Source organism: Anoplolepis gracilipes, chromosome 8 (assembly GCF_047496725.1).
Source record: "Anoplolepis gracilipes chromosome 8, ASM4749672v1, whole genome shotgun sequence".
NCBI classification, from domain to species: domain Eukaryota; kingdom Metazoa; phylum Arthropoda; class Insecta; order Hymenoptera; family Formicidae; genus Anoplolepis; species Anoplolepis gracilipes.
The window spans coordinates 114,351-139,538 of NC_132977.1; the positions used below are offsets into that span (position 1 = coordinate 114,351).

The window sequence follows — 25,188 nt, forward strand, 5'->3', positions numbered from 1 at the left end:
TTACAATAGGTGTAGTAAGCCTTATAGCCTACAGCCTATATGTAGATATATATTAGGCCGGGTCTACAATAGATGTAGTAAGCCGTAAGTCGTAAGATATTAACCAATTACAATTGACTTTAGAGAAGAATAATGAATATGATTGGTTCATTTCTTACGACTTAAGGCTTACTACAGCTATTGTAGACCCGGCTTTAGCCTGCGCACAATGGGAAAAATATTAAGGCCGGTATTCATAGTCCGTTCTTAAAATTCTATTCGGCCATCTGATTGGCTGAACCTAGTCTTAAGTCGACTAAAAACATGTCTTAAGATGATCTTATATATAAGAACGGACTATAAATACCGGCCTATGAATGGAATCTTATAAGATCAAACTATGTATGAATACCGACTTTAATGGGTTTTTAGCCAACCAATGAAATAGCGAGTATTTATCTTGAATATGAAAACGATGAATCTTAGGCCGAGTCTACAATAGCTGTAGTATAAGCCTTAAGTCGTAAGAAATGAACCAATCATATTTATTATTCTTCTCTAAAGTCAAATGTAATTGGTTAATTTCTTACGGCTTAAGGCTTACTACATCTATTGTAGACCCGGGCTTATGAATTCGGGTATTTACCGTGATCGGATATTCTTTCTTATATATGTATTTCATTTTTACTTTTTTGCTGACTTTATTCTACGTTGAGGAATAGGTAAATCCCTTCAGCTAATAATAATAAAGCGTTCGATCATTTCTCGTTTCTTAGTTTTATTTGAACAATCGTCTTGTATGGTCGGTGTCAGTTTACCAGCTAAAATCATAGAAAAAAGAAGAAATTGTGTTAAAATTTATTCAAACGTAAAAAAAAAGGTAAATAAACAGATTTTCTGTTTTTATTAATCATTTCACTAATAATTGAATCTTATTTTTCATTACATAATTATCTGTGATTAGGACTCTTAAAACTAAAATACTGACAATAAACTCTTAAATCTTTCCATCCATCATTAAAATTTGATATTCTAAAATTTTTCTAAAAAACTAATATATCGATTTATAGAAAACTGCAATTCAATTCACAGAACTTGTGAACTATTTACGATATTTTCGATGATCTTAAAAATAATGAGAAAGTGCTAAAAAATAATTGCGATACAACATTCCCCGTTTAATTGAAGTATTTACGCCATTAATTCTCATCGTGACGATTCTTTGTGGTCTTAATCTGAATAAGTGACTGTTACTATATATTTATAGTATATATTTACTATATATTTATACTATATATTTATAGTAACAGTCACTTATTCAGATTAAGACCACAAAGAATCGTCACGATGAGAATTAATGGCGTAAATACTTCAATTAAACGGGGAATGTTGTATCGCAACTCAATATCATAATATTACTTAAACATTTCGCGTAAAAAAGAAGCGTTAGTATAAAACTAGTATGAAATGTCATTTTAAGGTTAAGATATCAATGAAATGTCATCTCTTTAATTGCTCCAACTTCTTGGTAGATTCACTCAATTACGTCAATTACCTATTAGGAAAATATCATACCTACGGTTAAATTTGTATCGCTAATTTTACTCTTTATTTCAACCACCGACTAAAAGTACCTTTGGATAACAATTTAACCCATAGGTAAATTTTACTAAGAGAATAACAGTTACCGATATTTACATAATAAGTAATTGACAGGTGAATTTAATAATTAGCAAAAAGTTGGAACAACCGGTCTTAAATGAGGCAGAATGCGCAAATGTGATACATAACATATGTATTTTGAAGATTAAAATGTGTACAAATAATGAAAAATTTTAATGGAGCAACTTTTGAATTTATGACACGTAGTTGCTGAATATTCCTGCAATTTCTAATTTAATATTATAAATTAATTCATTTTGAGTAAAATTACATACAATAATGTAATACAGTTTTGTAATATTAACAAATTAATATAATTTCATTTGCAGAAAAGAAGTCTCTAGATTCTTTATTCTTTTTAAAAAGAGGATTTTGCAAATAAAATGGCTGTAACAAATGAAATAGCTACAGATACACTTTGGGTAAGCTCTTGATCTTAAATTATACAACCTTATATATTGAAATGTATTATCTTAATTTAGAATCATTATCTTAACATTATTTAATTATGATAGTAGTTTACTTGTGTTTAAAAGTTTTTAATATTTAAAATTAACTAATAGGGAGAAATTTAATTTATAATTAATTTATAATTATTAATATTTTTTATCTTTTTTTTCTAAATTCATTTAACAGAGATATAAATCAAATTTTTTGTACATTTATTTTCAGGAAGAAATGAAGAGTCTTGCTGTTGAACAGCAACAATGCTTCTATGAATTACTTTCTGACTGCATAGAATATAAATTTGATGAACATAAATTCCTACAACAGAATATTGGTTATGCGATTTTTGGGCCACCAAAGAGCATTGAGAACACAAGTACAATAGAAAGCGATAGTTGTTACTGGAAACCAGAAGATTTGAATGACACAGATGTAGATATAACTGATAAAATAGATTATGACGAAAAAGCTAAAAATACCATAGATATAATATACAAGAAAATACTTGAAACAGTAGAAACTAATAACACTCGGCCAATTTATCTTGGTATAATTTACAATGTAATATTCCCTCCCAAGATGAATGTAAAATCAGAGGAAAAAAAAGAAGTAAAAAAGGAAGCAGAGAAGGAAACAAAAACAGAAATAAAAGAATCAGCAAAAGAAGAAGAAAAAAAAAATGAGTCTGCGATATCTCTTATTCCCATTTTTCAAATTTGGGAAAATATTCAAAAAGAATCTGATACTGTAGAACAAAAAGAAAACGCAAGAACTGAAATTGAAGCAAATAATAAGATTATATGCTACATTGATACTTGTGGTAGAGTCTATAAGACTTGGACAGATTATTTGGAAAACAATGATTTACCACAGTGCACTATGGTTCTTCCTAAAGGTGGCTTTTATCAAGCAGACAAATCCTATCCAGCAACAAAAGACTATTCGACAGTTTGGCTCGAAGTCATAGATTCTCCTGCATGTGCATGGACAGCAAGAATCTGCAATGGAATAGATGTTGCTTCTAACATTGTCACATATTGTACAGTTGGCTTAAGTGTTGCGTCAATGTTCACACCTCTAGCACCAGTTACTCTTACAACAGGTTAATTCTGTTATCACAAGATATAATTGATGTAATATTAATTTGTCATATATAGTAAAATTTACATAATCATTGATTATGTAAATTTTATAATCTATTATTTCATATCAATATGCAATATGGAGTAAATAAATTTATAGGACATGTCATATTATATTTTGTTTTAAACATCTTTCGTATTATGTATTACAGGTCTTGTTGCTACTGGTGTAAGTAGTATTTGGCAAATCGGTCGATCTTCTCAGCAATTGGTGGATCGTAAAAACCACGAGGAATCTATTCATGTTTTGAATAAAGGTGCATTACCTCATTGGCTTGGAATAGCTGGTACAACGTTCGGTTTAGGAGCGCTTGGAGGATCAGCTGCTCTATCTAGAACTGTTGCAAGCGGTAAAACGGTACCCAATTTGGCAAAAGCGGCATTTAATACCATACAAGGTGGCAATATACTCTTGAATGGCGCCGGTATTATATATCAGGGTTACTTTATGATAGATAAATATATGACAGATAAGACAGTCAGTTATGGAGACACATTAAATTTTGCAATACATATTATGTTTTTCACCGGCGCCGTGGTAAATATTCAATTCGCGAACGACATCATCAAGAGTACCCAAGGTAAAGTCATCAGTGATTACAAAGATTCCCTGCGTAAGAAAAATCTCCGTAAGAAGTTTAATCGCGTTATGCGAAAGGCTGCCGAGAATAATACATGTAAAATAGCCGAGAACGCGGATGTGATAAAATATATAAAAAATCGTGAACTGATAGTATCCGCTAATCAACCAGCATCTGGTAATCAGTCTGTTGCTCGTAAACAAACATTAGACAACGCTCAACGTAATATTGTATGGTCAATGGAACAGGGTAAGCTAAAAGTTAACGGTATTATATTGTTAGACCCTATTGAATATGTTATTTGTCTCATAAATTCGGGTATATTTAATGAAAATCATCCAAACAATCCATCTAGTTCCAAGAACAATAATGTCGATGATTCTATCATTGATCAGTTAAAAAAAGTATTTTCTGAGTTATTAACCAAATTCTATACAAGCGATGATTGTCCCAAGAGTACGAATCTACCAACAATTCCTGATTTTGAACCGCTTCTTAAAGATATGAGTTCTATGAAAATCGATGAAGAATGTTTAAAAAAACTGTTTAAAATCGTTGCAAAATTAATGAAACGTTCTAAAGATAAAGAAGATTTTTTACTTATGGCTTTTACCCTTGTCTGGCAATATTGTAAAGAAAACTTAAAACAATGGAACATATCCTCAAATCTTCGCATGCGAAGCGATTCAGGTTCTGACATTTTGCAAAGGATTATTATCTTTAGTGTGTCCGAAGCTATTAGCATGATACTCGATAATCTTTGTATTGCCTTTGCACAATATGTACAAGCTAATTTGCGTAGATAAAGCAGTATGTTTTAATATATATATAGGAAAGCAAAAATTAAAAATAATGCGCACAATCTTGTAGAAATAAACTGACAATTTTATAGAAATTTATTGCATCAATTAATAAGCTAGTAGAAGTTTCAGTTTCAAAATATAAAGCATTGCCTTAATAGAATTTCTGACATACAGATATATGCTGATACATACACTGTGCCTTATTAAACTATGAGATATTACTTTCAATCTGAAGTGTATAATGTGAAATGTACTATCTTTATATCATGATTACATTATGCTCTACATTTCTTGTTCTTTGCGATGCGTACAAAAATATTTAACCCTGATTTTATAATTTTATATGTATAAACTCAAATATCTATTGAAATTTATTTGAACTTAAACAAGTTGTTTTACGAAAATATTTAATGCACTTTTCAGTCTCACACTTATTTATTACCTAAATTTATATTAATAATTTTGTACACATACGAAAGAGAATTATATATGTTAATTGAAATCAAATTTACCTACCGTATACATGTAAAATTCTTTATTTATAAAAAGAAATATATGTATACATATGTGTATAAAATGTTATTGTTATTTAGAAATTAGTAAATCTTTGAATTTATACATCTCAAATTCTTCTAAAAAATATATTCAGCTATGCCTTATATTTGAATTTATTGCATATTCTGTTTATAGAAATTATAGATATATATGTATGTAATTATCGTCGAAAAAAAATTATATAATAAATGCTGTTTAATACTATCTATATATTATATTTCTTGTTTTTCATATTTTTTTTTTTTTCATTAAGAATAATGCTTTATACTAGAGTACATTATTTTATAATATATCGACTTAATTGATCTATGTATTTCTGAAGAACACGAAGAAATGTTAGAATAAAAAAAAAAAAAAAAAAAAAAAAAAAAATTAAACTGATGTATCATAATTTATATCACTCGTTACAAAAATGTTGGAATACCGACAAGAACGATTTATATATATATGTCGCGTATCGCTTAAAGTTTTCATGCGGACTTGTAACGCGCGCGTGCGCCTGGTAATTGAGGATCGGCACGCGATCTAGTCAGCTGACCTGTCTTGTGATAGCAGTTAGGCTGGACTCCTCGAGACTCGAGACGCGAGAGAAGAGAGAAGCACGTATATTCACGTAGCTGGCTCTTGGAAAGTCGTCGTATCTCGTCGGTGAGTATTGCATCGAATCAATCGCATTAAAGCACGGCGATGACCCCGTTCTCTTTCGATCATCCGAGTGGATGATCAATTCAACGTTTGACAGAAATTTGCGCGAGCAAATGAGCCTCAGCGTGTAAGTAAAATATTGATCCAATGTGCCGCTTCGCGCGCGCCATCGTTTTTTCCGATCCCCGAATTTTCGTCAGATTTTCGACAAATTTTCGACAACGACGAGTCCTTTCCGATCACCCAGCGACCGTAGATAGACGTTCGCGACCGTCCGCGACAAAAAAAGCGCCGTTCCCTTGCCTAGCAGACGGCTCGCGGGCTTCGCGGGGCTACGCCTATTTTTTTTAAACGATCTGCTCACGTGAATCGCAGCCAGCGTGTGACAGCTGTACTTTTCCGAAGATCTGACTACTTTTGCGAAACGACTCGAGGGATCGCTCGTTACAAAGATAATCCTACAACGTCAGATTAATAAAGTCCATTCTTTTTACGTTTGCATCTTTTTATATGTCATTTATTTTAATAATCAATGTAATAAAAACGTATATAAGCTCGCTCTTTTTTCCCCTCTCCTCCCTCTTTCTCTATTCTGCTGAGCGTGAATAAAATATAAGGTGTAGTTTGATCTTTCTCTGCATGTGTGTTTCATTAATTTTTCCTCCTGCTTGCCTAAAATAATCTATATACATTTTATTTGAAGCGCAAAGATGTAAAAAAATGAGTTAAATCAATTAAAAGGAGCATTATTATTAATCTGCATATGTTTATTCTCAGAGGACTTGACACTTTTCCAATTCTGTCACCTGCACAATAAAGCATTATCAAATACGCAGAGATGATTTTTATCTTAAATAATTGTTTTTTTCTTCCAGATAAATTAAGCGTTCAAAATGACGAATCAAAGTTTGGCCAAGATTGCACACGAGGAGCGGGAGGGCAAGTTTGGATATGTCTACGCGGTATCTGGTCCTGGTTAGTTTTCATCTTGCACAAATTGTCTTCTATATATCGCACACTGCATATTTATATATTTCTCGTTACAGTCGTTACCGCTGAAAGAATGTCTGGGTCAGCTATGTATGAGCTGGTGCGAGTCGGTTACTATGAATTAGTAGGAGAAATTATCAGATTGGAGGGTGATATGGCTACGATACAGGTATACATAAGCGTCCAGACACAGGTGCACATTTGTACCTGATTTGCATCTCAGGCTGATAGGTATTTTGAATAATTTCATATAAATATCTGCTTTTAGGTGTATGAAGAGACAAGCGGTGTGACAGTCGGTGATCCCGTACTTCGCACCGGAAAGCCATTATCGGTCGAATTGGGTCCCGGTATTCTCGGCAGCATCTTTGATGGTATTCAACGTCCATTGAAAGATATCAACGAACTTACTAGTTCGATCTACATCCCTAAGGGCGTCAATGTACCAGCGCTCTCGCGTACCGCTAGCTGGGAATTTAATCCGCACAATATAAAGAACGGCAGCCATATCACGGGTGGTGACATGTACGGCGTTGTACACGAGAATACCTTGGTGAAACATTGGATGATTCTGCCACCTAAATGTAAAGGCACCGTCACGTACGTCGCGCCGCCTGGCAACTATACCGTTGATGTAAGATTATATTTTCTACACGATATCTCATTCTCTCTCTCCCTTGTACACACATCATATAATAAATTTGCTTAAATATTGCGTATATTTTTAGGATATCGTACTGGAGACCGAATTCGATGGCGAGAGGCAGAAATATACCATGCTTCAGGTACAGAAATTCACTTTTGTAACAAACATATATGTGAGTTTTGAATATATATTGTGCATGTTGTGAATTTATTATTACATGCATGCAGGTGTGGCCAGTCCGTCAACCTCGTCCAGTCACTGAAAAACTGCCAGCTAATCATCCTCTACTCACTGGCCAACGAGTGTTGGACTCTCTCTTCCCGTAAGAATACTTTTCTTCGAATGTCGAAACACGTATCGTGGAACGTATGTAAAAATGTTTGAAACGTGTGTTTCAGATGCGTCCAAGGTGGAACCACGGCTATTCCCGGTGCTTTTGGTTGTGGCAAGACTGTCATTTCGCAAGCCTTGTCCAAATACTCTAATTCCGATGTGATTATTTATGTCGGTTGTGGAGAACGTGGTAACGAAATGTCCGAGGTACTGCGTGACTTTCCCGAGTTGACTGTGGAAATTGATGGTGTCACCGAGTCTATTATGAAACGTACAGCTTTGGTCGCCAATACATCCAACATGCCGGTGGCTGCGCGTGAAGCGTCCATATACACAGGTTCATATAATCAGTTGCAATATGATATATGGAAGAAAAAAATTCATATAATCCAATTTATTAATTATAAGATAATTATAAGATAACAGTGTTATAAATCTATAAAACTTCATACATAGGTATTACCTTATCCGAATACTTTCGAGACATGGGTTACAACGTGTCGATGATGGCGGACTCGACATCTCGTTGGGCCGAAGCTCTTCGAGAAATTTCAGGTCGGTTGGCTGAAATGCCTGCCGATTCCGGTTACCCTGCTTATCTCGGAGCTCGTCTAGCCAGCTTCTACGAACGTGCCGGAAGGTATGGCACAATTTTTATATCTATATCTATATATATATATATATATATATATATATTCACACACACACATACACAAGGTTAATTTGAAAACTTTCCATCCCATTTATTTTGAGACTAATTTTCTTTTTTTTTTTTTTTTTTACCTTCAAAATGTTTTGTTCAAAAGTTTTGTGACTTTAAAGAGGATATAAAATGGTATCATTGATTTGACCTTGCATGTAGATGTCAAGATTATGTAAAGGTCAGATTTTTTAAATGGAATCTTTTGCATATTGCGAGGAATCGATTTATGTAAAAAAAATTAGAATAATTTTCCATTTAAAAAACTTAGATTGACTTTCATAATATCTTGGCATTTACATCCAAAGTCAAATCAATAGCACCATGTTATATGCCCTTCAAAGTCATAAAACTTTTGTACGAAACATTTTGCAAAAAAATTAGTCGATTACACAATAAACGAGGTGGAAAGTCTTCAAATTAACATCTTATACATATATACAAGAGCTATTCAGAAATCATATTGCATATAAAAAAATATATTTTCCTTTCTCGTTTCTTGTTTTATTTTGCAAGTCTACCAAAGGTTGATTTCTGAATAGTTCTCACGTATATATGTAAATATACATACACATATTACATACATATAAAATATATAATAAATACTAATATAATTAATATATAATAATCAAGTATGTAGCTTGGCCTTCTAGAGATTACAATATCAGTGAGAATTCAATATAACTAATTATTTAGTTAACTATAGTTAATTAAATAGTTAACTATATTACTATACAGTTAAATTACAATTTTATGAGAGATTTATATAAAAAAAGTAAAGATAGCATTTTGCGATTAATTCAAATGTGATTAACTGATGTGCAACTAAAATATCAAATTTTAATTTTTATATAGAATCAAATGTTTGGGCAATCCAGATCGTGAAGGATCCGTTAGTATTGTTGGTGCTGTATCACCACCAGGTGGTGATTTCTCCGATCCTGTGACTAGCGCGACCCTCGGTATTGTACAGGTACAAACGATATCTGTATGAATACATAAAAGTAATACATAAGTAAAAAAGATAAGTTGATTTTTAATTATTTAAATTATTTAAATTGCAGGTGTTCTGGGGATTGGACAAGAAACTTGCGCAACGTAAACACTTCCCATCTATCAATTGGCTCATATCATACAGCAAGTATTTGCGAGCATTGGACGATTTCTATGACAAGAACTTTCCGGAATTCGTCCCGCTGAGAACAAAAGTAAAGGAAATTCTGCAAGAGGAAGAGGACTTGTCGGAAATCGTTCAACTGGTAGGCAAAGCTTCACTCGCCGAAACGGATAAAATTACACTTGAAGTAGCAAAATTGCTAAAGGACGATTTCTTGCAACAAAACAGGTACAATATATTATTTCTTGTGATATTTTTTTAAAATGTTAGATCAATGTTATGTGTAAATAGAGGCTAAATACACATTGGTTGAAAAAATTTTTTAATTTCTTTTTCTTAATAATTTTTTCTATTTAATTTTTTTTAGCTATTCGCCATACGATCGTTTTTGTCCATTTTACAAAACTGTGGGAATGTTACGTAATATGATTGCTTTCTACGATATGGCGAGACACGCGGTCGAATCAACGGCCCAATCGGATAATAAAATCACGTGGAATGTCATTAGGGACAGTATGGGCAATATTCTTTATCAGTTGAGTTCTATGAAGTTCAAGGTGGGTAACTCTCAATACACTACTACCGTGTTAATATAATAATCTGGCTAATTTCTCATAACTTTATATAACTTTAATATATTTTTCCCTTTTATAAAAATTTATCTTAAATTTTTTAGGATCCTGTGAAGGATGGTGAAGCAAAGATTAGGGCGGACTTTGATCAACTACATGAAGACATACAACAAGCATTCAGGAATTTAGAAGATTAAATTTCTAACTTGTAACTTGTTAAAAGCAATTTTAAGATATTAATCGTTCTGTATTTTGGCCCTAACATTTAAGGATGTCCCGGTCTAGCTCGTGAATTGTGGATAACTTGCCGAAAATATGCTACGTAGGCTACGAGCGTTATCGATTACATAATATATATTGTTTATCATCATCCTTGAAAGTAAATGAATTGTAAATAAAGAAGTAGCGTTGAAACCTCCGATACTACTTTGCAGTGAAATATTGTTTGAGACAATGCCGTGTCATGTACGTGACGATTGCGACAATAAAGTGGGACATTCTTAAATGCACTTGAGATGTATATTTAAAAATACGCGTGCTCGAGAGTTACTTGTTGTAATTAATCGAATATTATTCGAGTAATTTTATCCTTTGCAGAAATATACTTTCATCTTGTCCGCTTTAAGTTAAAGGTACAAACAAATAACCGAGAAATTAATATTTTTCCATATGTTTTTTTGTGTATGTGTATAATATAAACGAAAGTATATGAAACGGGGGAAGCCCGTTTCATTCTAACGCGTGCAGATTAGAATTATTGTTATGAAATGACACTCTCAATCATCGATTACGTGGCACGTGGAAGACACACGATAGCTATTACCTTGCAAGACATTGAATATGAAGTATATTAAGTATTGTAACATATATATATACATTGTAATGTATATTAAGTATTGTAATTATTTAAGAAGAAAGCGATAAGTAATAATCGCAACTGTTACACATAATTAAGAAGCATATTATACTTTAACGATGGAACGTTACAAATATGATATTGCATAATTTCAAAGTTTAGAAAAAGAACACGCACGATAAATTAGATGAATGATTAAGGTGCGAAATCCTCCATATTGAGATAGCTATGAAAGAAATAAGGATGTGTACACATGATTATAGTGTTCCATTAACTTCAATCATTTCCATTGTATATGTAAAAAAAAAAAAAATACAATAAAAGAATTATGCAAGAATTATACAAGAGGAGCATAAACATTTCGGGAATGATAATATAATTGTTTAATAAGCTCACAGACTGCTTTTTCTCAATAGATTCGCGTTTTAATAATAATTATTATATAACAATAAAACCTCGCGGTATGTACATTAACGATATATTACATTCTGATATCTAACGCTTAGTAAATTAATTCAGATGCACCTTTCTTTCCATAAAATTGCCTTATATTGGAAAAAATATGTTATTGCCATATGCAATTTTATTGCATATGTACATACACATACATGTGCATTTGCATTCGTATGTATATGATTAATCTATTTTACAAATCTCTCCTAATTTATCCTACGAAATATTCCATCTTATAATTATATGAAAACAGTATTAAAAATAAAAAAATATGTAATAAACTCTGGATGAACAATCACTCATGTGACACATTTGTGGATTCTGCGCGCGCGCGCGCGTGTGTGTGTATGTGTGTGTATACACGCTCTGTCTAGTGAGAGACATCTTTGGTCTGCGCAGACGGTAAAATAGGGATCATGTGATGCGTTACTTAGTACCGTATTAGTAAATACGGCAGTACGATGGAGTGGAAGGGAGCTTTCCGGCGCGAAACAGACAAGTTTTCCAAATCAAGGGATGTTTTCTCGCTGAATTGGACAGAATATATATACACACACACATACATCAATCAACAAAAATGTTTTTCTTTCTTAAAATAATCCTGCATCTCTGCACCGTAATATCGGATCATTTTTATAGGGAAGAAAAAAAAAAAATATGTCAACATTTTGATATTCACAGCCACGATATTCTAATATGCCAGTTATATTGGCATGTTAAGTCTATATTGTATCTTTATATCTTCCAGAAAATAGTCATAACTACATGACTGTAACAATATCTTATAATTTCTATCGTCGAACATCAGTATTAAACAAGACGTATGGAAATATATTTCCAAAAATGTGAGAAATCTCTTGTATATATTGAATTTATTATATTTTTGAAGTATAGCGTTCTATGCACAAGTTACTTGATATGAATAAATTGATTTTTCAACGATAGATTTTCATAATAAAAAAAAAAGTAATTACACATACAACTTTACCTACATGACATTTTGTGCAGCATATTATAGTGAAAGAATTATGTAAGAAAACAAAAGTTATTCTTCCCTGTTTTGTTACGTTTTCCAATTGTATTAATTATACATGCACTCTTATTGAAAACCTTTCATTCTACAAGCTCAAAATTTTTATTTACCAAGTAGAAATTGATACTATTATCAATAAATTAATAAATTAATCTATACCAAATTGAGATGGTGGAATATTGAAATAAAATTATAAATATGCAGTTATGACTATACGACTAGAAGTTTAGACGAGTTTAATTTTGAGTAATAAAATCAAAATATCTCATTAAGTTCAGTGCAGAACGCCAGAGAAGAGAATAGAAAATTAAAATTTCTTTTTACAAAACAATTTATAAGATTCTAGTATTTACAGAAAAAAATCACTGACTTACAAAAGAGGAAGCTTAAGGGCTCAAATGTATAACGTCGACATTAGTGGCCGATGAGGACGAAATTTGCGATTTGAGTTGAATATTTTCGCGTTTTAATTGGACAACTAATTGTTTCAGTGTTGTAATCTCTTGTCGCAATTTCTCATTATCTCGCAGATATTGACCCAGATTTTGATTAGCCACGCGCAGTTCCCCTATGTATTCACAGGCCTTTGCTAGAATACCTCCTTTGCTCTGTTACAAATGATGGACAAATAGTGATAAATATTGTTTTATAATAATTATACAATAAAATTATACATTTATTTGATTGTTTACCTGAGTTTCATAGTTTGGTTTTCCTTCTACACTGCTGCCGCTACCGGTAGTGTTAGCGCTAGGATTGCAATCAGGAATGATCTTACCCAATTTTGTGATCCAATTATTTATTTTATCTCTACGTCGACGCTCGACTTCGTTATGTGTCGCTCTTCGCCTGTCGTCTCTCTAATAAAAAAATACAGAAGAGAAAAGAATTTAATTTATAGTTACAATATTATAGTTAGAATACCATTTTAAGATGATTAAAATAACAATATACAATATATCGCATTAAAATAAACCTTCTTCAAGCCACTAGTGCAATTTCTCGGGGTTTCTATTTGCAGCGTGGTTGCTCTTGGCACCAGAGATCGTGACGCTTGCGCCGTGGTAAAGACATCATTGGCATTGCCAATAACATAAAATTGCCCGTTTAAGGGTGACGTCAAAACCTGTACAGTATTATTCCCTGCTTGCGACACAGGTAGCTCTATCTCATTGTTTGACTGTATGGCTGTTGTGCCGTTCACTTGGACAACTCGGTACGCTAAGGCTTCTTGATAACGCATTTCATCCTCTCCTATAGGTTCTCCTGTCAGAAAAATAGAAAATATATATATATATATATATATATATATATACACATCTACGAAAATTGATTGTTTTTAACAGCACAAAATGATAAGTTAAATCGAATTATCAGTGACGATACGTATATGTTTAAGGTTTTTCTCTCTTTAACTACAGCAGCACGTTTTTACCTTCGCAATCCACAATCTCCGCTTCCTCTATAACGATCCCCGTACCACCACTATCGTCCTTGACGACGCTGAAAAATTAAATAATGTTTCAATATCGTCTCACCTTAACAGAATTACACGCGCTATCCGTATTACTTGGACGACAGTGTGTGTCGGTCCTACGACGTAAGTAAGTGCGTACTGTGCACGAAGTGATGATGACCTTGAGGAGACCTCGGGCGAGACGGAAGGGATAGGTGTTGGTGATATCAGGCGGTCGATACTTAACGTAAACGCTACCTGACATCCTGCTGTTCGAGCTGCTGTTCCAAGATGTCCATCCCTTGTTACCAGAAAAAAAAACGTTTGAATTTGTCAAAATTCACGTGAGCTGGTCACGGGACACCGCAACGAGGTCATGTGGTGCATAAGATGGCGGCGCGCCGCGCGTCACACATGCCATCTAACGTCGCGCCAACTGGATACTGGATGCTAGATGACGTAGTCGTACGTCGTACGTTGTGTGCTCTCTGCTTGAAGGCTCTCACCTCTCAGCTCTCGGTGTTCTCTGCTCTGTATATCTAATGTGTCCTGCCTCTGTGTCTGTGGTCGTGTTACAAGCACGTCGAACGTTAATTGTGTGTTGGGTTATGAAAAACATTGACAGAACAATAATTTTCTTTCAAACACAAAAGAAAGAATTATTTTTCATAATTTTCTTTTTAATATAATTTCGGCCTTTTCGCAATTTTATAAAATAATTTGTAATTAAAGATATATGCCAAAGAAAAATTGTACAACAAAATCACATATATTATACATTATACCAAAGTTTTGTAACACGTGGTAAAATATATTGAATTTTGGTTCTTTTATTCTTACATTTTTTGTAATTTAACCGCAAATTTTTTAAAATTATATTGTCATGAAATAGAGCAAAAATATATATTTGTGTATATAAACCAGAATATTTTATTATATTCACAAACAGCGTCGCACAAAAAGCGAGCTGCAGGATGAAATGAATGGGACTTGCGTTTTTTTTTTTTTTTAATCGTATCATTAACCGTATCAAATAAGAAACATAAAGTATGTACGGATATGATAGAGAAAAGCGCTTTACATTATTCTGGTTCGTATATTCGCATTTTATTTCCGCGACTCGGTATTATATATTGTATATATATATGTATATATATATATATATATATATATATATATATATATATATATATATATATATATATATATATATATATATGTGGCTATATTGTTTTTCGTAAATTTTTTCGTATTATAAAAATATAATCAGGTAATCGTAAGACGTAATTTAATATGATTTGGAATTTATATTTTTCAGTGTATCCGATGTTGTTATTCTAATTTAATTTTTGTCTATTGTCTATCGGTTTTATTATCGCACATATATATTTTCGTATAATCATATTGTGGGATTGTTTTATATTTAAATTATAAGGCACAAATGGGAAAAAAAGGGGAATAAAAGTCCCGTTCAATTTCTTCCAATAGAATCGTTCGTTCTCCATTTGAAGCATTAGTTGTTTTGAGCGCGAACATCAATAAACATCCGTTCACATGTATCTCACCGTATCGTTTTCATTCGTCGGGATTTCGCGTAGAAACGTCATGGGTCGTGGGTGTATGCAAATTACGACAGATAGGATAGGTAGATTAATATCGTGCACTCTCCTTATTCTTTTTTGTGCGAAGAAGAAGAAGAAGAAGAAAAAGCGTATGCTGAGTATGAAAAGGCATTATAATTGATGGTCGTGTTCCTCTTTGCTGATTTGACATTGTCAGAACTGCTGACTGCTAATTGGCTAATTGTGAATGTGGTCTCTGGTCAATACTCGACGTTGATTTGCTGATTCTAAAAGTAAAAGCCAATCACGTTTGATTACTACTAACTAATAAGCAGTTTGTTCCGCCGAACGTGTTTAGTTGACTTCTACTGAGCTTGCGGAGTCTTTTCGGTAGACGTTAAAATGACCAGGTAAGAACGAGATGCAAACTTTCAAAGGTTATGTCTGTTCGCGCTGATTTTTCTATACACGTGTGTATGTCATTGTTAATTTTTACGTTTGTCAAATTGCTCGTCAATGTTTCGGAACAAAAATACATTTAAATAAAAACATTTACAATGGCGATCTTTTTTTTTTTTTTTTTTTTTTTTTACGATAATTTGTTTGAACTACACCATTCCCCGCCTTTGATCTCTCATCGGGTATTTAATTTATTATAGGTCGAAAATAGAATTAGGCGACGTGACACCGCACAACATAAAGCAGCTGAAATTGCTCAATCAAGTCGTGTTCCCGGTCTCGTATAATGAAAAGTTTTACAAGGATGTACTGGAAGCGGGAGAACTTGCCAAACTAGCATATTACAATGATATAGTGGTATTTGAAATGATTCTGGTCTAATATAACAGTCTCTCCAAATTGTACTTCATGATTATTATGATCCGACTATACATATATATATAAATATATATATATATATTTATATAGCATATCTACATGGTTTAATAGAAATTTATACGAATAAAATCAGAAGAAAAGAACTGTTATAATTAATTGATAATTTGCTCATAGCGGTTCTCTCATATAAAAAAAAATTGCTTTTTTTGCATCCAAAAAAGTTTGAGAATCAATGATCTATAATATTAAACTTTAAACAGAATATGAGTTGTTTGTTTCAATTCATATCTGATTTCCAGGTTGGAGCAGTTTGTTGTCGTGTAGATACTTCAGAAAATTCTAGACGTTTATATATAATGACACTGGGTTGTCTCTACCCTTACAGAAGATTAGGAATTGGCACTGTTATGGTCCAGCATGTTTTAAATTATGTTAAGAAGGATGGCAATTTTGATTCTATCTTCTTGTAAGTATGATTTGTAATTGTTTTATTTGTAATGTAAAAAAGTTTGTTCTTATTCATCTACTGATATTTGCAGACATGTTCAAATAAGCAATGAAGGTGCAATTGATTTTTATAAGAAATTTGGATTTGAGATTGTCGAAACTAAAGAGCATTATTACAAGAGAATAGAACCAGCGGATGCGCACGTGTTGCAAAAGACACTACGTCCCCGAACAAATCAAACAAATCATCAAACGGTCAACTAATAAGTAGAATTTTTCATTAATTTATCTTATAATTTACATACGTTTCCATGTTCTGTCAATAAAGTCATTTTATATTATATCTCTGTATATTACGAGTTGAAATAATTTCCTTCATTTATATGTACAAAATTGCTCCAAATTTAAATGTATATGAATTAAAATATCTAAATATTCACGCATCGTAAAACAAGTTATTCAAATAAGTGTAATAACTGTAAGTTTTTAAATATTAAATTCTTACGGTTTGATCTTATAGATTTTGAGAATTTTGAAAAATACATTTCTTAAAATTTTAATTAGTATTAGTTTTTATTTTTGACAATAAATATATTTCCTTGATCTTGTACAATTTTTAACTAAAAGATTTACAAAGTATCAATCTAATTTAGATAAGGAATGGCACTGATTAAAATTTCAACAATTGTAATTCAAGAGTTTTCAATAATTTTAACTTTAATTTCCAGAATTTGAAAAACGACAAAATGTCAGAATAGTTTGATACAAATTAGAATTTTTCAGGCATTGCAATTTTAAAAAGTTTGACTTAATTATTTTCTTTCTTCGTGTATTAACGAGAAGTCTATAATTAAAAAAAATCGAGTTACAATTTCTATGTATCTTTATTGTCCATCAATCCTTTTCTATTTAGATATATTTAAAAATTTGTACAATTTTTTTAAATTATTTTTTTTCTTAAAAAATTATATTAAAATAATTGTATGCATATTGTAAATATTTGTACAAAAAAAAATAATAAATATTTGTACAAAAAAAAAAAAAATATCGAAACACTTTGGATATATAAATCTAATTTGTAGATTAATAATCGCTAAGTGAAACGAATATTAAAATACACGAAAAAAATATGCAAAAAAAATTTACAATCTAATGTAAAGTATTACATAATTACTATGTAATATCTTACATAGATTGATGATATATAGTTCCTATATTATTTTTGTATTACAAAATGTAACACATTTCATAAATATGTACTTAAAAAGTATGCGCGGCTTTATTTATATATAAAAAATTAAAATATGTATTGTTAAATAATAAATACCTGTAAAACTTGTTTTATATATATAAACACAGGACGTTTTCTTTTCTTTTCTAAAATCAAACATTAGATGCAAACACTCGGTATTCTAATTGTTTTAGATAATGCTGCTTCCACAATGTGACACAATATATAATACATAATAATAATTGAAGTAACTAATACTTATAGAAAATTACTAGTGCAAAGCATTATCCATTGTATATCTGAGTCGTGATACATTATAGTTAAGCCGCTGAAAATGATATCACGGGTACTTGATTGCAACTAGACACAATTACATTTGTTGTATAAGTACAGGTTACTGCAATATTGAAGTACGTTTTCCGTTTACTCTAGATCAACATATATATATATATATATATATATATATATATATATATATATATATATATATATATAGATATATATATATATATATATATATATATATATATATAGATATATATATATATATATATCTTATTAATGATAATTTTTTAAATTATAGTTATAATTCAAGCAATTCTTTTATTCTTCTGCCGGATAATTCTACGCCTTCCATCGCTTCTTTTGAAACCTACAAATATCCAAACCAATGACATTAGTATAATGAAATAATGTAATAATTTAATCATATAAAATAAAGAAGAAAAAAGTTTTACATGTAGGAAATTGAAAAATCCGTGCGGCAAATCCGGCAATATGTCTAGCGTAACTTTGTTGCCAAGTGACCGAAGCTTCCTCGCAAACATGACGCAATCATCAAGGCAAGGATCAAACTCTACAGTCTAAAAGCAAATTATTATGTAAAAGATTTCTCAAAATATTCAATCTTAATAGCGATTATAGAACAGATTTTACGTTATCAAAAACTATAAAAAAAATTTCAAACAAGTACCAATATTTTCATGGGCGGTATATGGACTAGCATATCATCTGATGCGAGATAAGGACTCATGAACAGATCCTTCGGTATCGTAAATATAAATTCTTCCCAAGGAGGTTTAGCGTTATTTATATCGAGTTGCCTGACGTCCTTATTATTTCTTCCAAGGGACCATCCAAATAGAGACCACGATTTATCACTATGTCCTGAAATATTACCATCTCTGCTGACATTGCCATTTTCCGCAACAGGTGACGATATCGAAGCTGTACCGGAATTTCTGTATATATTTAAAAATCTGCTGATATATTCTCGGGACTCCACTTGTGCTTTCGGACCTTCAATACCTATTGCATCAAAAGATCCTTTCAAAATACATACTCAAAAAAGAAGTAGATAATATATATAATATAATAATACAAATATTATCGGGCCATGTACTGGCTGATTTATATATGTACCATCGACTTCTGTTAAACTGACAGAATTTAACGTCGAATCGGATGGTAAGGATACTAATTTTTGCGCGCCGTTCGCGCCGTCTCCGTTTGGACTCAGGGCTAATGCTATAAGGTCACTTTCGCTCACTTCCGCAAAAGATTCTGTATCTGATTTGGCGCATTCTTCATTCTCATGTTCCCTATGGAATAAATTATATTATATAATCATTTTTATCGCATGAGATGTGTATGTGTATATATATATATATATATATATATATATATATATATATATATATATACATACATATATATATGCGATAAAGTAGTAATAAACGAGAAAATACACGATTGATTTTCATTTGACATCTTTGTTTTCAAATTTCTATAAAACATATTTTTTTTACCATATAAAAATACGTCATTTAGAAAAAAAGCTGTGATAATTTATTAACTAAAATCTTACTTTATAGGTTTCTTGTTATCAGAGCCTGTATAAGCCTTCAAGCATCGTAACATAAAACCAAATGGTAATAACGTATCCGTCAGACAGAGCAAGCGAGACGGCGATGGGACGAAGTCAATGAATACAGGTGCGTAAGCCATAAAAATACCATCTGGTCTTTTTATATTTAACTGCAAACATTTTAAAGTAGCCCCCAAATTTAAGTTACCTCCCGCTGAGTCACCTGTCAAAAAATATTAATTATAAATTTTCCAAGTTTTTACTCAAGTTTTTATCGAATAACCAAATCGATTATTATACACATTACAAACATATCAAAAATACATTTATTTTTACCTTACCGACAAATATGACTTTTTCCGCTGTACTCCCGAGCAATGTACTTGCATGCTTTAACGCCCATGCGTAAGCATATAGCACTTCTTCAAGGGCGCGTGGATAGGGAGCTTCCGGGGCTAAACTGTAATCTATACTTAAGATTGGTACTCCGAGCGTCATAGCCCAATTATGTAGATACATTTCGTGCGATCGAGACGTTTGTGCCACAAATCCGCCACCATGAGTATGAATAATCAGTTTGTCACATAGATCATGTAATTCTCCCCCTATACCTCCAGATCCGACCTTGATAGAATTATGTGTTAACGAAAAATATTTATTAATACTCGGTCTAATTAAATAATTTTAAATCTCTCTCTATATTCTATACATTCTGTACATTATATAATTTATATTTTTACTAATTGTAAATATATAAGATTATAATCAGTTAAATAAAAAAAAAACATACTATCCTGAATACACATGTGTATTATATAAGATGAGTTAAAGGAATCTAACGATTTTCGAAATGAAAAAAATGGAATAAAAAAAAAAATAGAATATAACTTAAATATTTATTTCTTGTCAGATAAATATAAGATATAGAATGTCATTTGAGTATATTACTCTTACTGGCCCCCCTTGAGTTCATTAATATAGAATTACAATTATACTAGACAATATGGTGCAAACAGCATAATAAACTAGAGCATAATATATCCGCATAATAGACTAGAGTAAGAATAGGATAATCACAGAGGATATTTGATAAATGTGAAAATTTTTTTTTTCAATTTAAAAAAATGAATAAGATCAAGTAATATACTCAAATGTGGCAATCCATTATTGTTAGCTAACAAGAAATAAATATTTAAGTATTTCATTTTTAAAATCATCTTAAATCTTTAAGAAAGATTTCCTTTGTGACTCACTCTATATATGTATATATATATATATATATATATATATATATATATAATAAAAATATTTTATTTACCATTCCTAGACGTCGTTTGGAACTTAGTAATCTAACATGGATCGGTTTTTTCCCAATATGGCTATTTGGTATCGGAATTGAAACAGTTCCACCATCCAGAGTAGGCAAAATTAATTCTTCGGGTGGAATAGATATTAGCTGATTGATGGTTAACGTGGGAGTTACTATGGAAAATATTTCTAAAATACAGATATAATATAGATTTAATTCATTATTTAAACATAAGTATACAATTAAAAGAAATAGTTTGAATATCTGAACAGGATCTGTTATGTCAACAGATATAAGCATTTTTCAAGATACAAGATATTTAATTATTTCTATATATAATATATATATAATATATATTCTATATATAATATTCCCTTAATTCCTTATTTCTTACCAAGTTCATTCAAGAACCAAAATGCTTGGGCAAAAGAAATATCAGCATATCGAGATATGTTAACAATACGACGTGCTCTTGCTTCAGGGTCCAAAAAATATTTGATGGAATTAGCGCATCTTCCTAGTAGCGTATCATTATTATAATAGACTTCGCTATAAGATACCATAGCAAATGCTAATGTTTTTAATACCTTTTTTAAACTATTACAAAACTGAAAAGAATATAACACTTTAGATAAACTTGAACTAAACCAATAAATAATATTATATATTATTCACAAATACCTGAAATCCTATGCATCTACCATAGAAACAATATTGATTAATATTTTCTGCCCAGTGAAGAAATTCTTGAGTGCTGCGGTCCATTACGAATAGTGACAGTTTTCCATCGCTCATTACATCTGTACTCCATGTGTATAGTATTTTTAAATATTGTAATAATGTCTGTAACGATACCAATACCTGGGAGCATGCTTCTATTTCCCTGGGAATTAAATGTATATAATCCAGAACGTTAAATAAACATATAATGTATATAGTTTCTATGGTATATAATTACTTCATGTAGTAGCTCTTTCGCGAAAATATGGAATCTTTTTGATGATACATCTGTCGACAGATCTGTTCGGAATGCATAATACATTTGTCAACCATTGAGAGAAAACTTCTGTATCCATTTCCCGGAGTCTCCTCGTCAAAATCGAAGTGTGACGCAAATTTGGCGATCTCATTGTATCGTGGCTGCAATTCGTCCAACTGCTCCAGGATCACTAATAGCGCGGCCTTGATCCTGACACCGTTTTCGTTCTGATAGGACGTAAAATACTCGACACTGGCACGACACAATTTTCGTAAACCACTCCATTGCAACGGTTCAAGTTCCTCGAACGGTCTATCAAAGTCATCGCTGAGTGTTGACATCTGAGATGTGAGCGATCCTAGCGAACGTATAGCACTGCGACTGATGTAAAATATTTCTCTCTCTCTCTCTCTCTCTCCCCTCCCTCCTTCCCTCTTTTTCTCTATATGTGATTTCTCTGTGATTAACTCTAAAATAATTTAATAGATTTAACAGATGAAACAAACAACGATACCACTGTGCATCTTATTATTAGACAGCTACTGATCGCTTGCTCGTTGACTGATTGAATTTTTAAACACGCTGTTACAAGACACAGCGGTATGTGTGACATACAGGACAAGATCTAGGTATATGTGATACCAAATGTGAAATTATATCAAGAGAATACTTAACATGTATGTATGTACATATAATGAATGATTATATATAGTGCATGATTTCGATCAGAATTAGGTTAATCTAAAGTGGCTACATGTGTTAAGCGAGAAGCGCATATGCACATACATAAGGAATTCGATTGGTTCAATTCATTATGCAAATGCTTATATAGACCAATCGGTTTTCTTATGCATATGTGTTATGCAAGAGTGTGCGCTTGCCGCTTTATATATATTATTAATATATCATATTGCACTTTTTTGATTACGTCGTTTAGCAAAGAACAAATTCTACTGGAAATACAAATTTGTGAAGAACGACAACATTAATTATAATTACATAATTATCCCAATATGATATTCTAAGGTAGTCAGTCCTACTTGTAGCGTAAAAAAAAATTTACCTACTTGACACTTGACATTTGACACTTGACGAACAGTTTCGCGCTTGGACGTGCTTCACGATGTGAAATATGAGAGCGTGTATCAGAGCACGTTCTACTTTCTGGGACAGTTTTCTCTCTTTCTCTCTCCCTCTCTCCTTCTCTCTTTTGCGCGCGCTTTCATGTGTCAAAGTTTTGATAAAATAGGATGAGCAATAGAATCCTTTGTCGAGAAAACTCAATACAGATTGATGTACCTATATATATAGATAAAACACACACACACACACACACAGAGTAAAAATGTGATTCATGCAAATGTTTATGCAAAAACTTCTTTGTTTTCTTTTTACATAAAATTGTTAGAGAGAGCTAACACAGATTTTATCGCATATAAGATATAATAGTGATCATTGAGAAGATTTATTATATATATATATAGATTTAAATATTATTTTTATACTAGATGCAATATACCTATATAATAACTGCAAGAATAATTTTAAACTTTTTATCGATAGTTTACCACATAATAATTTTAAATATCGTAAATATCGTAAATTTAATGAATAAAATGATGGATGTAATATGTGTAACAATATAATAATACCTATTGAGTAAAAATTTCATAAAAGGTATGCCGATCAATTTATAGTCATATAGGATACCTATAAAAAGATTTTATGATATATATTTAGTATTACTTTTTATTAAGGCAAATTGACACTTTTTTTACGTCCAGTTCCATTTTTTACCACGATTATATTAGTAATTACATACATACATATAATATATATATATATATATATATATATATATATATATATATATGTATATGTATATATATTTTTTTTTATATTTTTAATAGCGTTATTTTTAATTTGGCAGTGATAATATTTTGCACGCACAGCTGCATTGTACATACAAGTAGGTAATGCAAGTCTTGTGACAAAACATTATTAACGTGGTGTCGTTTAGCAGCGAAAATACACTCTCGTCGATTGACATATCGTATTGCTTGTTTGTGTGCACTTTTTCCTCAATTTGGGTAATATTTTAGTAAGTTTTTACCTGTCAATAATGTCTATTGTACGTTTTCTATTATTGTCTAGATCTCTCTCACTTTATGTATTTTTTTCACTTGTGCCATAAATACAAGATAATTAAAAAAAAGACAGCACATTGAAATTTCATACGATTATTATATTAAATATACTATTCAATAGAGAGAGAAAGAATTTATTTAATTATTGATGTATTTTAATTTCATCTTTGAAGCTTATCTCATTAAAATATATTATTACAAAAAGTTTTGATAAAAGTTTTAATAAAATATTTAATGTACGCTCATAATCATTGCTTATATACAAACAAACTCAGACATCTTTCTTAAGAATATCTGAAAATTAGCTGATTTCCGATTAATCAACATTAAACATGTCAAAGATATTAAATGTCAAAAATAAAAAAATAAGTTTCTAATTTGCTAAATAATTTTTTTCTATAAATTTGCCTTGCATTTTAAATTAATTAAAACAGACAATAATAAAGCGATGTACGCACATATACATGTGTATATGCACATATGGGGTACTCACTGAGCGCTCAATGATCAATTATATTATGGGATGCACTCATTATAAGATGATGCAGCATTATTATGTGCGATAAGGTTGATATGGTTATCTTGGTAGATGTAACGGATGCATTTTTTTTGCCATTCCTGATGTGCTCTTAATTGGATACAAACGATACGCTCCGTTTCGATTTTTAATTAAATCACTTTTGCGAGCATATAGTGAATTTTTGTCGCGCGACTGATAACATGCGCACCACGTGCGACCCTGACTCAAAACTATCAGTCATTTGTGAACAAGATAAAATAAATTGCATTATTAAATTGTATTATTAATATATACTTTAATTTAATAATCAACATAATAT

At 31.3% G+C, this 25,188-nt stretch overlaps 5 protein-coding genes across 12 annotated transcripts; 3 read left to right on the forward strand and 2 right to left on the reverse strand.

Annotated features, from left to right (window-relative positions):
- Positions 1 to 707: 707 nt before the first annotated feature.
- On the forward strand, positions 708 to 5,003 carry LOC140668540 (uncharacterized). 2 transcript variants are annotated; one of them, XM_072897631.1, is made up of 4 exons: positions 708 to 859; positions 1,971 to 2,063; positions 2,314 to 3,190; positions 3,383 to 5,003. In XM_072897631.1, exons 2-4 carry the CDS (start codon positions 2,025 to 2,027, stop codon positions 4,615 to 4,617), a joined length of 2,151 nt encoding a protein of 716 aa, XP_072753732.1. In that variant the 5' UTR covers positions 708 to 859; positions 1,971 to 2,024; the 3' UTR covers positions 4,618 to 5,003. The 2 variants fall into 2 exon arrangements, with proteins under 2 accessions (XP_072753732.1, XP_072753733.1); XM_072897632.1 differs by lacking the exon at positions 708 to 859 and adding an exon at positions 1,280 to 1,424.
- Positions 5,004 to 5,663: 660 nt separating this feature from the next.
- Positions 5,664 to 11,354, forward strand: LOC140668542 (V-type proton ATPase catalytic subunit A). 2 transcript variants are annotated; one of them, XM_072897636.1, is made up of 12 exons: positions 5,664 to 5,817; positions 6,690 to 6,789; positions 6,861 to 6,973; positions 7,073 to 7,438; positions 7,533 to 7,589; positions 7,678 to 7,772; positions 7,849 to 8,120; positions 8,240 to 8,423; positions 9,339 to 9,456; positions 9,548 to 9,828; positions 9,968 to 10,157; positions 10,277 to 11,354. In XM_072897636.1, the coding sequence occupies exons 2-12, from the start codon at positions 6,708 to 6,710 to the stop codon at positions 10,367 to 10,369; spliced, it is 1,851 nt and encodes a 616-aa protein (XP_072753737.1). In that variant the 5' UTR covers positions 5,664 to 5,817; positions 6,690 to 6,707; the 3' UTR covers positions 10,370 to 11,354. The 2 variants fall into 2 exon arrangements, with proteins under 2 accessions (XP_072753737.1, XP_072753738.1); XM_072897637.1 differs by having other exon boundaries at positions 5,804 to 5,941.
- On the reverse strand, positions 8,976 to 14,399 carry LOC140668545 (upstream stimulatory factor 1). 5 transcript variants are annotated; one of them, XM_072897644.1, is made up of 6 exons: positions 14,229 to 14,399; positions 13,950 to 14,017; positions 13,491 to 13,780; positions 13,207 to 13,374; positions 12,889 to 13,122; positions 8,976 to 9,469 (listed from the first exon to the last, which is right to left on the reverse strand). In XM_072897644.1, the coding sequence occupies exons 1-5, from the start codon at positions 14,267 to 14,269 to the stop codon at positions 12,901 to 12,903; spliced, it is 789 nt and encodes a 262-aa protein (XP_072753745.1). In that variant the 5' UTR covers positions 14,270 to 14,399; the 3' UTR covers positions 8,976 to 9,469; positions 12,889 to 12,900. The 5 variants fall into 5 exon arrangements, with proteins under 5 accessions (XP_072753745.1, XP_072753744.1, XP_072753747.1 ...); XM_072897643.1 differs by lacking the exon at positions 8,976 to 9,469 and having other exon boundaries at positions 11,432 to 13,122; positions 14,229 to 14,398; XM_072897646.1 differs by lacking the exon at positions 8,976 to 9,469 and having other exon boundaries at positions 11,432 to 13,122; positions 14,131 to 14,383.
- A 1,425-nt stretch (positions 14,400 to 15,824) lies between these two features.
- San (Probable N-acetyltransferase san) lies at positions 15,825 to 17,159 on the forward strand. Its single transcript, XM_072897851.1, has 4 exons — positions 15,825 to 15,942; positions 16,192 to 16,348; positions 16,669 to 16,835; positions 16,909 to 17,159. Exons 1-4 carry the CDS (start codon positions 15,935 to 15,937, stop codon positions 17,078 to 17,080), a joined length of 504 nt encoding a protein of 167 aa, XP_072753952.1. The 5' UTR covers positions 15,825 to 15,934; the 3' UTR covers positions 17,081 to 17,159.
- A 917-nt stretch (positions 17,160 to 18,076) lies between these two features.
- Positions 18,077 to 23,406, reverse strand: Hsl (hormone-sensitive lipase). Of its 2 annotated transcripts, none has more exons than XM_072897850.1 (11): positions 23,270 to 23,406; positions 22,182 to 22,671; positions 21,905 to 22,106; positions 21,618 to 21,831; positions 21,233 to 21,411; positions 20,256 to 20,538; positions 19,915 to 20,137; positions 19,470 to 19,648; positions 19,021 to 19,355; positions 18,785 to 18,910; positions 18,077 to 18,699 (listed from the first exon to the last, which is right to left on the reverse strand). In XM_072897850.1, the coding sequence occupies exons 2-11, from the start codon at positions 22,541 to 22,543 to the stop codon at positions 18,631 to 18,633; spliced, it is 2,172 nt and encodes a 723-aa protein (XP_072753951.1). In that variant the 5' UTR covers positions 22,544 to 22,671; positions 23,270 to 23,406; the 3' UTR covers positions 18,077 to 18,630. The 2 variants fall into 2 exon arrangements, with proteins under 2 accessions (XP_072753951.1, XP_072753950.1); XM_072897849.1 differs by having other exon boundaries at positions 22,182 to 22,560; positions 23,270 to 23,344.
- Positions 23,407 to 25,188: the final 1,782 nt, after the last annotated feature.

Coding starts and splice junctions, on each gene's coding strand:
- LOC140668540 (XM_072897631.1), top strand. CDS start 2,025: ATGGCTGTAACAAATGAAATAGCTACAGATACACTTTGG. Junction 2,064..2,313: donor TAGCTACAGATACACTTTGG/GTAAGCTCTTGA, acceptor ATTTATTTTCAG/GAAGAAATGAAGAGTCTTGC. Junction 3,191..3,382: donor ACCAGTTACTCTTACAACAG/GTTAATTCTGTT, acceptor TATGTATTACAG/GTCTTGTTGCTACTGGTGTA.
- LOC140668542 (XM_072897636.1), top strand. CDS start 6,708: ATGACGAATCAAAGTTTGGCCAAGATTGCACACGAGGAGCGGGAGGGC. Junction 6,974..7,072: donor GTGATATGGCTACGATACAG/GTATACATAAGC, acceptor ATCTGCTTTTAG/GTGTATGAAGAGACAAGCGG. Junction 9,457..9,547: donor CGACCCTCGGTATTGTACAG/GTACAAACGATA, acceptor TTTAAATTGCAG/GTGTTCTGGGGATTGGACAA.
- LOC140668545 (XM_072897644.1), bottom strand. CDS start 14,269: ATGGACATCTTGGAACAGCAGCTCGAACAGCAGGATGTCAG. Junction 13,781..13,949: donor GGAGATTGTGGATTGCGAAG/GTAAAAACGTGC, acceptor TTTTTCTGACAG/GAGAACCTATAGGAGAGGAT. Junction 13,123..13,206: donor AACCAAACTATGAAACTCAG/GTAAACAATCAA, acceptor CATTTGTAACAG/AGCAAAGGAGGTATTCTAGC.
- San (XM_072897851.1), top strand. Junction 16,349..16,668: donor CATATTACAATGATATAGTG/GTATTTGAAATG, acceptor TCTGATTTCCAG/GTTGGAGCAGTTTGTTGTCG. Junction 16,836..16,908: donor AATTTTGATTCTATCTTCTT/GTAAGTATGATT, acceptor TGATATTTGCAG/ACATGTTCAAATAAGCAATG.
- Hsl (XM_072897850.1), bottom strand. CDS start 22,543: ATGTCAACACTCAGCGATGACTTTGATAGACCGTTCGAGGAACTTGAA. Junction 19,356..19,469: donor CAGTTTAACAGAAGTCGATG/GTACATATATAA, acceptor TTGATGCAATAG/GTATTGAAGGTCCGAAAGCA. Junction 18,700..18,784: donor GATTTTTCAATTTCCTACAT/GTAAAACTTTTT, acceptor GGATATTTGTAG/GTTTCAAAAGAAGCGATGGA.